The 13,620-nt window shown below is 34.3% G+C and overlaps 1 protein-coding gene across 9 annotated transcripts in view; it reads right to left on the reverse strand.

Annotated features, from left to right (window-relative positions):
- Positions 1-13,620, reverse strand: part of spef2 (sperm flagellar 2) — a 49,819-nt gene that overhangs the window by 990 nt on the left and 35,209 nt on the right. For 8 of the 9 annotated variants that reach the window (XM_073950382.1, XM_073950380.1, XM_073950381.1 and 5 more), the window contains exons 28-35: positions 12,176-12,314; positions 11,123-11,352; positions 9,879-9,985; positions 7,765-7,947; positions 4,950-5,042; positions 3,449-3,619; positions 2,729-2,929; positions 1-123 (exon numbers count right to left, since the gene is read on the reverse strand). In XM_073950382.1, the coding sequence (XP_073806483.1) occupies positions 1-123; positions 2,729-2,929; positions 3,449-3,619; positions 4,950-5,042; positions 7,765-7,947; positions 9,879-9,985; positions 11,123-11,352; positions 12,176-12,314 (1,247 nt within the window). 9 annotated transcript variants of the gene reach the window in all.

The following is a 13,620-nucleotide window of genomic DNA, read 5'->3' on the forward strand; positions in this document are numbered from 1 at the left end:
ATGCAGCAGATACTGCGAGGATCCTTCCATCAGGTCCTGCAGAAAGGGATGCTGAGATAGTGTGGAGAACGGAATCTTCTCTTCAACACTGAAACCCAACTCCTTAAACACCTTCAGCAGTTCCTGAACACACCACAACATATCAAATATGACATTAGAATGCATAACACAATCACAAAACTATACATAAATCCTGACAGGCAATTCATTAAACCTATAAATGTTTTTTTTTTTTTTTTCTTCCAATGAACATCTACTGAATGCACACTGAACATTTCACTTAATAGATTGTGCATTTACCAGAACTTAAAGACTTACATGCTCATTGTTGATTAGTTGCTAACTGTTAACTATGTTTCTAATTTGTTTATATATTGAATTAAAATGAAATGTGAGTCAAGTTTTTTGGGGGGATTTTTCTGTTTCAGATTTTAATTTCATTTTATCTATGCTCAATGCTTTATGTCATGAGGAAACTCCTCAATTAAAGAAAAATTGGAAATCAATCAACTTCCCAAAAAATATAAGCATGCACATATAATCCACATGACAAATTAAATGTTAGCTTTATAAAAAAATTATCAGACAGTCAGTACTGCATGTAATGTTGTCAGTGTTCATTAACAACACAATTGTAATCAAAATATTCTGCATGTAAGCTTATTTTCACAAATTTCACACACACAAAAAGAAGTTGCTACTTAGTTTAGCCAAGTTTTAGACATGTTCGTGAGCTTTGTGTACATAGAAATGAAGTCAGAATTATCCGTCCCCCCTGAATTATTTGCCCCCCTGAATTATTAGCCCCCCTTTTCATTTTTTCCCCCAATTTCTGTTTAACGGAGAGATTTTTTTTCAACTGATTTCTAAACATAATAGTGTTAATAACTCATTTCTAATAACTGATTTATTTTATCTTTGTCATGATGACAGTAAATAATATTTGACTAGATATTTTTCAAGACACTTCTATACAGCTTAAAGTGACATTTAAAGGCTTAACTAGGTTAATTAGGTTAACTAGGCAGGTTAGGGTAGTTAGGCAAGTTTATGTATAACAATGGTTTGTTCTGTAGACTATCGAAAAAAATATATAGCTTAAAGGGGCTAATAAGTTTGACCTTAAAATGTTTTTGTTTTTTTTTATTATTAAAAACTGCTTTTATTTTAGCTGAAATAAAACTAATTAGAATTTCTTCAAAAGAAAAAATATTATCAGACATACTGTGAAAATTTCCTTGCTCTGGTAAACATAATTTGGGAAATATTAAAAAAAATAAAATTCAAAGGGGGCTAATAATTCTGACTTAAACTGTTTGTATGCTCTGTAATGTCAGCTCCAGTGAACAACAGAAAAATCTTTATCCTCTAAGTAAATTACTCTCTTTCTAGAAATTAAAGAAAAACCTTGTTACAGAAGATATGCAAGCATCCTTTATTGATATTTTCATATCTTCCTCCGTGCTCTTCATCACTGACTCTAATGTTTGAGTCCACCTTCACTAACTGCAAGTGAATGAATAAAGAACTGTGACTGCATAGTGCTTCTATTCTCTAAAATATACCATTAAAAACTCCAAAATAATATACTGATACATTTTAAAATTCATTGGTTTGATTTAGAGCAGTGGTTCTTAAACTGTGGTACACATATAAAATTAGTGGTACGCAGACTTCCTTCTAGTGGTACGTGGAGGAATTGCTGAATAACTAAAGTAAAAAAAAATGTACACACTTTTAACCCTTTGACTCGTACGATAACACCAATGTGATCAGGAAATTGATTTTAATTGGCTAAACCTTTCATTTTATTTTCAATTTTTTAATGTTTGTTATGTATTCTATCCTTTGAAGCGAATTTCCTCCCCATATTTGTAACGGTTATTAGGGGCGTATCCCGTATTTTTATATCCCAATGTTGACAGGTACAGTATAGTTTAATCACTTGTCTCTGACACACGTAGCCTACTCTAACGCACAGTAAGCAGATCTAACTTATAATTTAAATATGTAAATCCAATTCATATATTTAAAATACAAGTTAATGTTTTTAAAGATATACAAATAAGTCATATATGCATGCAACATATATTTAAAAATTTATCAAAAGGAGTTATATATGAATATGATGACATACGGTATAGCCTATATTTATAAGGTCCAAGAAACATTTGCAGGTGTTGATGAATAGGCTACTATATGTTCATGCTTTACATTTAAGTACAGCAGTTTTCTTTTTACATTGTAAGAACAGTGTCATTTTTAATTAACTTTTAAAAGCACATTTTAATTTAAATGTTAACGTTTTATCTTTATTTTAAACTATTTATTATATTTAATGTGGCTGACAATAATAAATATTCATAATAATAAGAATTAAAAAGTTTGAGAACCACTAAGTATTGTTGCATGAAAAAAACAATAACTCTGACATTTTAGCAAACATGGGACACCAAACATAAAGTTTGCTTAATTAGAGACATTAAAATAAAACTGAAATGTGGACTAATCTTGGAAAAAACATATGGTCACCTTCGATTTATTGTTTTTTGGTTTGGGTGAGCGCATTTATATTCTACTAAGCATATGCTTCTTCCTATTCCTTTCTGGACATGTATGAGTTAAATTTGTTGTATTATTTGCTTTGCTTAACAATTACATTAATTAATACATTTAATCTTTACATGTTTGAAATTAAAGTCTAAGTCTAAAAAGTACTTTACTTCACCTCTCGGAGTTCATCCCTGCTCCTGTGGACAGGCTGGAATCGGTTTAGATGTAAGACGAGATCCTCTCCATGACTCAAAACTCTGAGCACATCATCAACAGACACGCCCACATCCTCAGACTCCACCCCTCTGTGCTGCTCCTCTTCATTATCAGCACCAGCATCATCCACAACTCCAGCGCCCTCCAGACACGGCACAGACTACAGCAATAACATGAGACAGAGACATTTTTTTTAAGTTTTATAATTTTGTAAATTACAGTAAAAACAGCAAAAGAGTTCATCAATATTAAAGTAATACTGTATATGTAATTCACTTCCAGAATGAAGATTGTCATTATTTATGCACTGTTTAACCTGTATGACTTATTTTCCTCTGTTAAAAATAATAATTTGAAAAAAAAATTATTTCCCAGTACTGGGCTGTGGCTGGAAGGGCATCCGCTGCATAAAACATATGCTGGAATAGTTGGCGGCTCATGCCGCTGTGGCAACCTCTGATAAATAAGGGACTAAGCTGAAGGAAAATTAATGAATGAATGTTATCATCCAAACTGTTGACTACCTTCCAAAGTAGAGGAAACAAATACTACTACTATGGAAGTCAAAGGTGACCCTCGTCTTGTAGTGTAAGTCAATGGTGACCAATCATTCTGGAAGTGTACTACTCCTTTATTTAGCTTTTTGCTGAAATAAGAGACAGCTATCTGTCATTTGTACCTGTGTGAGTGGGGTGGTGTGTTTGTAGTGCAGTGTGTGTCCGGTGATGAGGCTGAGCGCTCTGGTGAAGCCCTGAGCTGCTTCAGGATGGCAGCAGAAATACAGCAGCATCATCAGATAGTCCAGCAGCAGTGGTGAGGAGTGTGTGCTCGCAAACAGACTGAAGAAAAACTAAACAAAAATGCTTAAAATTAAAATTTTAATGTTGCTTAAAATTCTGATTATCTGTTTGCAACATTGAAAAAAAATAAAATATATATATATATATAATATATATATATATATATATATATATATATATATATATATATATATATATATATATAATATATATATATATATATATATATATATATATATATATATATATATATATATATATATATATATATAAATATAAATATATATATATATATATATATATATATATATATATATATATATATATATATATTTATAATATAAATATATATTCAGCCTATAAAGTATTATACATGACATGAAATTAGAGACACATGCATTAAGGCTTCAGAAGCAAAAAAAAAAGTGTAAAAAATTTGACAAAATCAAAATTTTACATATGTTTTTGACATATATTTAATATATAAAAATGTATTTATTACTCATATATTTCAATCTATATGCCATCCTTATGGAAAAGTCACAATATTCACAATAATCTACAAGTAGTCCACAAGACTCCTGTCTATTAATTATAGAATGTTGTGAATCAAAATGCTGTTTCATTATTATGGTCACACTTTACAATAAGGTTCATTAGTTAATGTTAATTAATGCATTTACTAACATGAACAAACAATGAACAATACATCTACTACTGTATTTGTTTATGTTAGTTAACGTTAGTTAATGAAAATACAGTTGTTCATTGTTAGTTCATGTTAACTCATGGTGCATTATCTAATGTTAACAAGCATGAACTTGGATGTTAATAATGCATTAGTAAATGTTCAATTATGATTAATAAATGCTGTACATGTGTTGTTCATGATTAGTTCATGTTAGTAAATGCATTAACTATTGAACCTTATTGTAAAGTGTTATCCATTATTTAATGCTACTTAATGTAGTAAATACCATAAAATAAAACTGAACAATACTTGTACATCTTTTATCATTCATAAATCAACATTTACAGATGTTACTTTAAATTTTAGTAATGCATACTGTAAGTACTGTATGTCCTTTGCATTAATAACATCTAAAGTTGAGCTCGTTAACATCAGATAAGGCACTGTGAGTTAAAAAGAACAATGAACAACTTTATTGTCATTAACTGACATTAACAAAGATGAATAAATACTGTAATAAATCTATTGTTTGATCATGTTAGTACATTCATATTTACTATTGGAACCTTTTTGTAAAGTGGTCTACAATGTTTTAAAAAGCTTGATGTGCTACTTTCTCCACAGATCGTCTTTGCAAAGGAGATGTAAATAGCAGACAGACAGAAGAAGCCTTTAACATAACACATTACCTTTTTAAGGTTGGCCAATCTGTCATAGGGCACGGGTTCAGTTGGGTCATCAGGGACAGAAGCATCTTGTTCACTGGGAAACCATAATTCAACCTGATCATAAAAAAAAAACTATTATTAAATCAAACTCATAGATATGCTGGAATATGCACAACAGTATTTGGATCATTAAAATGGTGTGTAATGGTTGCACCAAAAAAAACTTTTTAAAACACTTAATAGGAAATGGCGACATAGTGGCGCAGTAGGTAGTGCTGTCGCCTCACAGCAAGAAGGTCGCTGGTTCGAATCTCAGCTCAGATGGCGTTTCTGTGAGGAGTTTTTTATCCTCCGGGTGCTCCGGTTTCCCCCAGAGTCCAAAGACATGCGGTACAGGTGAATTGGGTAGGCTAAATTGTCCATATAGTGTGTGTGTGTGTGTGTGTGTGTGTGTGTGTGTGTGTGTGCGTGCGTGCGTGCTTGCGTGCATGCGTGTGTGTGTGTGTGGATGTTTCCCAGAGATGGGTTGCGGCTGGAAGGGTGTCCGCTGCGTAAAAACCTGCTGGATAAGTTGGCGGTTCATTCCGCTGTGGCGACCCCGGATTAATAACCTTAACCCTTTCCCATCTAACCCTTTCCTAATTATTCTTAACACAGCTCTTAATATTGGTCAAGGAACCATTTTACACTTTTAATTTAGAAAGCAGATCAGCACAGCTTTTTACCTGGGGTGATGAAACCACTTTTGTGGTGTTAATCCAATATTGTATACCCATGTGCAATGTGCAGTGGCACTTAACAAACAATGGATAATCAAATGCCACACATTACTATCCTTGAAAGTCAGCATGAACCGGAAGTTGTTGAGACTTTTATTTCAGTATGTTGATGTACTTCAACTGAAACTGAATATTGATTTGGGGGCGGGGCTTTTATTTGCACATCATTCCTTCATAGCAAACTAATGGTAAGAGGGGTGTGACCATATAGTAGTTTTCATGTCATTTTGTGACACTGACTGTTGTATTCTTTCTTTTTATCTATCTAATTACAGTTTTATCTGTGGTTCTATAGCCAAAATAATGTGTTGGTAATCCATAGGGCTGGAAGATTTTGTGTATTGAATTGTATTGTATTGTGATGTTTAGTGTATTCATGAGGCAAACATTCTACATGTGTTGACAATGAATACCTATTCTATTCAAGAGTATTGTGGCTGAATCTGTCAAACTGACATCATGAGAGAAGGACTGCCAAACCAAAGCCCACAGCAAATGGTCAGACTTTTATTGCAGATTACCAAAAAAAAAACTATTTACAGCAATTACAGCAAGATTAATTTGAACGGATTAATTGTTTACCTAAAGATATATGTGCGCTAGCAAAATAAACATTTTAAATTTTGCATTTCACACAAATTTTACATGTTTTACAAAAGTCAATTTAGAGTTTGCGCAGAAATAAAATAGTGTCAAAGTAGGGTGATATAGAGCAGGGGTGCCTGCAGGATTTTATTCCAAGGTACGCACAAATCCAGCATCGCCTTGCCCCCTTCCGATGGCTGTTATTTCAGTATTCAAACATTAAATAACGAATGCATCAAGTAAAATAAAAACGAATATTTCTTTATAATTTAGCAAAATTCTGCTCTTTTTATCTTTGCATTTTTATTATTTTATTTTTGTTATTTTTAATATTTTATTGTCTTCATAATTAAAGCTATAGACAAATTCCTGCTTAAGATTTTAGAAAATATTTTGCGTAGCTACCCAGTATATATTAAAGATCACAGAGAAGAAAAAAAAACACAGAAACATGTTACACGCCCCCATAAATGTCCAACTTATATTTAACTTAATCATAAAAAAAGGTGAAAATTGGTCATTTTATTTTTATAAAACATTATTATATATACATATTATTATATAATTTATTATTTTATATTATTTTTTACAATACCGACATTTAAGAATCCATATTTATTTTATTTGTTCATTAATTTGACCTGTTTATTGGTGCATATGTAGGCTATAATTTAACTCATACAACAGTACCTTGGACAGACACAGTGCCACTAAAGCTTTCAAACAAAAGTCCAATAAAGTAAAGAAAGATTAGACTTTCTCCAGTGACGGCCGACATCACAACACTCCATAACCGTCCTTCAGGTGGTATAGCACCGGCATTACATTTCAAAACAAGCCGCCTGGCTTGACAGAAGTGCAGTTATTTCGTCATTGTTCAAAGAGTCTGCAAGTTCGTGTTTCATGGATATAGGATGTAGCTATAGGATTGTGAACATCGATGATGTTAAGCGTGTCTTTATTCGATGCACAGCAGAAAAAAAATTCTTTCAGTGGTGCGTGCAGCTGTTGTTAAAGTTCTCTCTCGGAGTCCTTAGTGGAGAAACAACCGTAACCATACCGAAGTGTTTTCAGAACCATTTGGCACGATAGAGGAAAAGCAGGCAGCTGTAGAGTATACTGTTTAATAATCAATATCAAAAATAAATAAATAAATAAAAAGCGGCATTAATTCCTGCCCTCTCATGGTAGCTACGCACAGTGCGTACGGCTGCAGGCGCCTCTGATATAGAGTAAAGAAGCTTGACTATATACAGTCTGCAATATATAATGCAAACACACAACATCCAACTCTCAATCACTGACACTGCACTTATAGAAACTAGAATGTTAATTGAAATGTCGGCTTAAAATTACAAAGAACAAAGTCTTAATGTTGTGTAAAATGTGTGCAGAATGAAGCATGAAGCCTCATAGCTCTTTGTATAGATTTATGTGTAGTGTAGTGTGTAGTGTTGTTGAGTGTAGCAGACCTGTTCATATTGTTCTTGTGTGATGAGTCCGTTTCCCGTGGTGTCGATGTCTCTGTAGCGCTGGAGGGTTTTTATCAGCTGAGTCTGAGTGGGAAATGGCCACGGCAGAGCAGCACTGAGCAGAAACTGACGCCAGTCCAACATCTCAGAGTCCTGAGCTAGAATACACACCAGCTCCTCAACCTACAGTACACACACAATCACACATGCAGTGTCAACACAAAAAAGACTGTGTGGTTACGTTTTGCGGGCAGAAAGGGCCATTGTCAATAGAACAGCGTTATATGAAACACAACTTGAAATCAAATCTAAAATGGAAAATCTTTGGGCCTAATGGGGAAATAATGATTGCCCCAAAGATACACTGGTGCACATAATGAGCTGCAACTAAGATTATGACTTAGTACTACTATTATTGCTTTATTTCTAAGATCATGATTATTTATATACAAGATTTTTTAATCTACAATTTATGTAGAATTTCTAATTTTCTGTGCATCATATTGCTCTTTTGACCCTTTTTGATCTGATTTTCGTCAACATTTGACTGATGCTTGTAATGTAATGCATGTGTATATACTTAACACATTTTATTGTGTATGACCATGCACCCAAAGCACTTCACAATCATCAGGCGGGTCTCTCCACACCACCACCATGATGATGGATGATGCGACGACAGCGACAGGACAACGACGTCAGTTTGCTCGCCATACACAAGCTATAGAGGGAGTGGAGAGACAGTGATACTGCCAATTTGGTGGATGTGGATGATTGGGAGACTATGATGGGTAAGGGCCGGTGGAGGGAATTTGGCCAGGACACCGGGGTTATACCCCTTCTCTTTACGATTTTTTATGACCACAGAGAGTCAGGACCTTGGTTTAACGTCTCATCTGAAAAACGGCGCTCATTGACAGTGTAGTGTCCCCTTCACTTTACTGGGGCATTAGGACTCACACAGACCACAGGTTGAGCGCCCCTTGCTGACCTCACTAACACCACTTTCAACAGCAGCCTAGTTTTCCCATCTCTTATCCAGGTACTGACCAGGCTCAGCCCTGCTTAGCTTCAGAGAGTAGCCAGTCTTGGGCTGCAGGGTGATATGGCTGCAGCAGTTTCTATTGCTGTTTACATGCATTTTCAATCACACTTTATTTTAAGGTACAATTATCTCTAATAATAAACTGCAAATTTCATGCTTATTAATAGTTATTCGAATAGTAGTTAGGTTTAGGTATTAGGTAGAATAAGTTATGAAGAATAAGATCTTTACAATTTATGTACTTTATAAATATACATATTTTTAATGTTGCTCTAACTTTTTTAAATAAGTCAAGGAGGTTTTAACATTTTTTTTTAAGTTATACAAAGTTTAACTTAGGGAGGCACGGTGGCTCAGTGGTTAGCACTGTGGTCAATTCCCAGCTTGGCCAGTTGGCATTTCTGTATGGAGTTAGAGTTTGGGGTGGGATTCCTCCAGGTGCTCTGGTTTCCCCCAGGGTCCAGAGACATGCGCTATAGGTGAGGTGAATGAACTAAATTGGCCATAGTGTATGTGTGTGTGAATGTGCGAGTTTATGGGTGTTTCCCAGTCCTAGGTTGCAGCTAGACGGGCATTCGCTGCATAAAACATATGTCAAAATAGTTGGTGTTTCATTCCGCTGTGGCGACCCCTGCCCTGATGAATAAGGACTAAGCCAAAGGAAAATTAACGAATGAAGTTTAACTTAATATTTTTAGCCAGTTTGATTGATGTAAGTTAAGATGACTGAAAAGTTTATTTGATTCAACCAAAGAATTTAAGACAGCAAGAATTTTTAACAGTGTACTAATAATATTAATATTATGTGACTAATTATTAGTAAGAATTGGTACTTAAACTAAAGTGTTACAGTATGTTTTATTGAGATGTAAAGCTAATTGATGTTAAAAGGCTCTTCTTTTTTTACATACTCAAGCCAAAGTCACTTTTTAAATGAGATAAACTCCAGCCATTCCAACTTAAGCTACTCAACAACTGCATGTGAGCAGAATTTAAGTGTTTTAAACCAAAGACACCCACCAAACCAAGTTTTTTAGAGATATGAGGTGTTTATATCATGAAGATGTACCTGTGAAGGAGTGATGTGCATCCAGGCCTCAGGAAGGACATCAGTACCCATGTGAGCAGAGGTTAATTCGTGTAGAGCTTCAGTCAGCTCACTTCTACACATCAGACCTAGACAAACCAAATAATACACAGTATACAATTACTAACTTCAACAAACATGTTGAATACAGTTAAAATCAGCTGTTTTCTGGTTCTGTTGATTTAGTTTAAAAAATCATCTGATAAGGGCTTGTTCATCCAACAATTTGGTTTGTAATACAGAAAGAATGGCATAAATGAATACAGTATGAAATACAGTAATTGATTCAGCATTTAGGTGGTCTGAATGGTGTTGAGTCACATTAACTGTCATCAGGTTCTGCAATCTTATTGGTTCTTAGTCTAACAGTGTTCATAGTTTAAATCACACAGAGAGAATGAAGAATGTCAGTATTCAAACTGACCTCACGACCCATTTACTCTATGGCAGTAAATGGATGGCAACATTACTCCAAATAACTTCTTTTGTGTCCAGCAAAACACAGAAAATCCTGCCAATTTCAGTAGATTTTAGACTAAAATTAGGACCAATAGGACAGCTTAAAAACAGCATGTAGAGAGAGAGAGAGAGAGAGAGAGGAAGAGAGAGAGAGATACAATTTCAGTGTTCTGTTTTAAAACATGGACATAGAAAATGTGTAGGAGGGGGCGCAATAGGTGGTGCTGTCGCCTCACATCAAGAAGGTCGCTGGTTCGAGCCTCGGCTGGGTCAGTTGCCATTTCTGTGTGGAGTTTGCATGTTCTCCCCATGTTGACATGGGTTTCCTCCGGTAGCTCCAGTTTCCACCACAGTCCAAACACATGCGATATAGGTGAACTGGGCAAGCTAAATTGTCCATAGTGTATGTGTGTGTGTGTTTGTGAATAAGAGTGTGTGGGTGTTTCCAGTGATGGGTTGCAGCTGAAAGGGCATTAGCTGCGTAAAACATACAGTATGTTGGATAAGTTGACGGTTCATTCCGCTATAGCGACCCTTGAATAATAAAGGGACTAAGGCGAAAATAAAATAAATGAATGAATGATTTTCATTGACTTTAGTAAAACTTTAAATGAGTGTACTTGAATTTGTTTATCATACAGTCTGACTATATGACAATTGAGATCTTACAGTGTAACGTGTGGATCATGTTGCAACAAACAGTGAAAAATCACAATGTGAGCCAAGCTTTAGTTGAAATTTTTTGTTGGAGTAATGCTGACTCTGACCTGTAGGGGCGATCTTGCGCAGCTGTGTGCAGAGGACGTGCAGCTGTTGTACTGTGAGTGTGCTGTTTTTAGGCTGCTCCAGCAGGGATCGGCGCGGAGCAAGCTCTGGACTCAACAGCACACGGGTGTCTCCATCCACACAGAAATCAGTGCTCTGCAGAACCAGCTCATGACGGATCTGAACCCCAGTCTCAATGTGCTGCCTCACCAAATCTGTCAGCTGGTCGATACTAATAAACATACACAAACATATTTAGTACTTAATAATGTGTTCGGTTAGGAAAAACTTATTAAAACATCTTTATATAGTATCCACAATTAATTAAGAGACTTTTCACTCACATTTTCTCCGCATTTATAAATTGTAGTTAAGCATTTGCCTTTTATTTTGTAATCTACTGATGACATTTCTTCCAGATTAAAAATAATTAAAACATATGCTGCATTTAAAATAAAAAAGGTACTGTACCATGTTTTTAGACATGTTCAAATTATTTTTTTGATAAAACACTAATGTTTTTAAACGTAGAGGGTTTAGGAAATCAGTATTTGGTGAAATAACCCTGATTTAAACACAGCATATACATTTTCTGGAAATAGAAATTCTATTTGGAGGAAAAGTTATTAACTTTCCAGTTAATGTCATTCACTTTCAGTTATATCAGCTGTCTGTTACGCTGTTAAATAATGAAAACTGATGTTTGTTATATTATTTTAATATTTTAACATAACCATCAAAACATTGGTTTGTTAATAGTTTTATTGTAATGGGCATGTAATGAGCATCTTATACATTAACAACCTTACTTCCACAATGCAAAATAGGTGGGAAAGAAATTTTTTTATATTTTTATATATATAATATGTTTTAAAAACCATGCAGTTGTTGTACAGAACTTTTTAAAAATAGCATTTGGAAAGACATTTTTCCAAAATACAAATAGTCAGTTTTAATCTATGATTCCGGAGTGTATGATCTATATATTTACATTAATCTTAGCAGAGCAGTTTCGTTGGCTCCTTATTCTTGCCATCGGTCCAGCTTCCTCTCACCTTTTCATTTCAGCCAGATAGCGGGCTTTCATCCACTCCTCCATGTTCCTATAGACCTGTTCTGCTTTGTGCTGCAGACTGATGACTGTTCTCAGCCCATGAGCCTTCACTAGCTCCAAACGCTGCTTCACTGCATTTTCTGTAACACACACACACACACACACACACACACGCACACACGCACGCACGCACGCACATACACACACACACACACACGCACGCACGCACGCACGCACACGCACGCACACACACACGCACACACACACACATATACACACATATACACACATATACACACATATACAGTTGAAGTCAGAATTATTAGCCTCCTTCGAATTTTTTTCTTCCTTTTAAAATATTTTTCAAATGATGTTTAACAGAGCAAGGAAATTTTCACAAAATGTCTGATAATATTTTTTCTTCTGGAGAAAGTCTTATTTGTTTTATTTCAGCTAGAATAAAAGCAGTTTTTCATTTTTTAAACACTATTTTAGGGACAAAATTATTAGCCCCTTTAAGCTATATTATACAATAACTTGCATAATTACACTAACCTGCCTAGTTAACTTTATTAACCTAGTTAAGCCTTTAAATGTCACTTTAAGCTGTATAAAAGTGTCTTGAAAAATATCTAGTCAAATATTATTTACTGTCATCATGACAAAAAATAAAATAAATCAGTTATTGAAGGATGCGTTATTAAAACTATGTTTAGAAATGTGTTGAAAAAATCTTCTCTTCGTCAAACAGAAATTTGAGAAAAAATAAACAGGAGGTCTAATAATTCAAGGGTGCTATTAACTCTGACCTCAACTGTATATCCTAATATACCAAATTTTTAATCATTTAAAAAAATTAAAGAAATGAAAAAGAAATAAAAACTATGGATTTCAGTTTTAATTTTAGTTTGATATTGAAGTACTGCAAAAATAATCTGCAAATAAAGCAACATTTTAAGGAAACCATGTCCTGTAGATCTTTTGTCCTACATAATAAATAACTTGTTTGGATGCCTGAACATAATCTTTAAGAGTTAGTTCTGAGAGATCTTTAGACTAAATCATTTTGGTGACAGATTTTTCATATTAGAACAACATAAGAGATCAGAGATCAGTCCAGTGGTTAATCAAGTTACTACGGGATTTATTCAGCCAAAGTCAAATGAGTTTATTGTTTTGCATCATTTTCTAACGGTAAAAATTGTCAGATTGCATTTGCATATAGCCAAATATCTCAAATGTGTATAAACTATGAGGACAGATTGACAAGCTAATGTCATTACACTGAAAAAATGCTTATCTTACTTGGGTTTTGTCTTGTTTCTAGTCCAAATATCTACAAATTCCTAAATTAAGAAGCATTTTTAGACAAAGAACAAATATTGTCTTCATTTCAGAAATAATACGTTGAAATTAATCGAGTTTTTTTTATAACAAGCTAAAAAA

This window comes from Danio rerio, chromosome 5, assembly GCF_049306965.1.
Source record: "Danio rerio strain Tuebingen ecotype United States chromosome 5, GRCz12tu, whole genome shotgun sequence".
Lineage (NCBI taxonomy): Eukaryota > Metazoa > Chordata > Actinopteri > Cypriniformes > Danionidae > Danio > Danio rerio.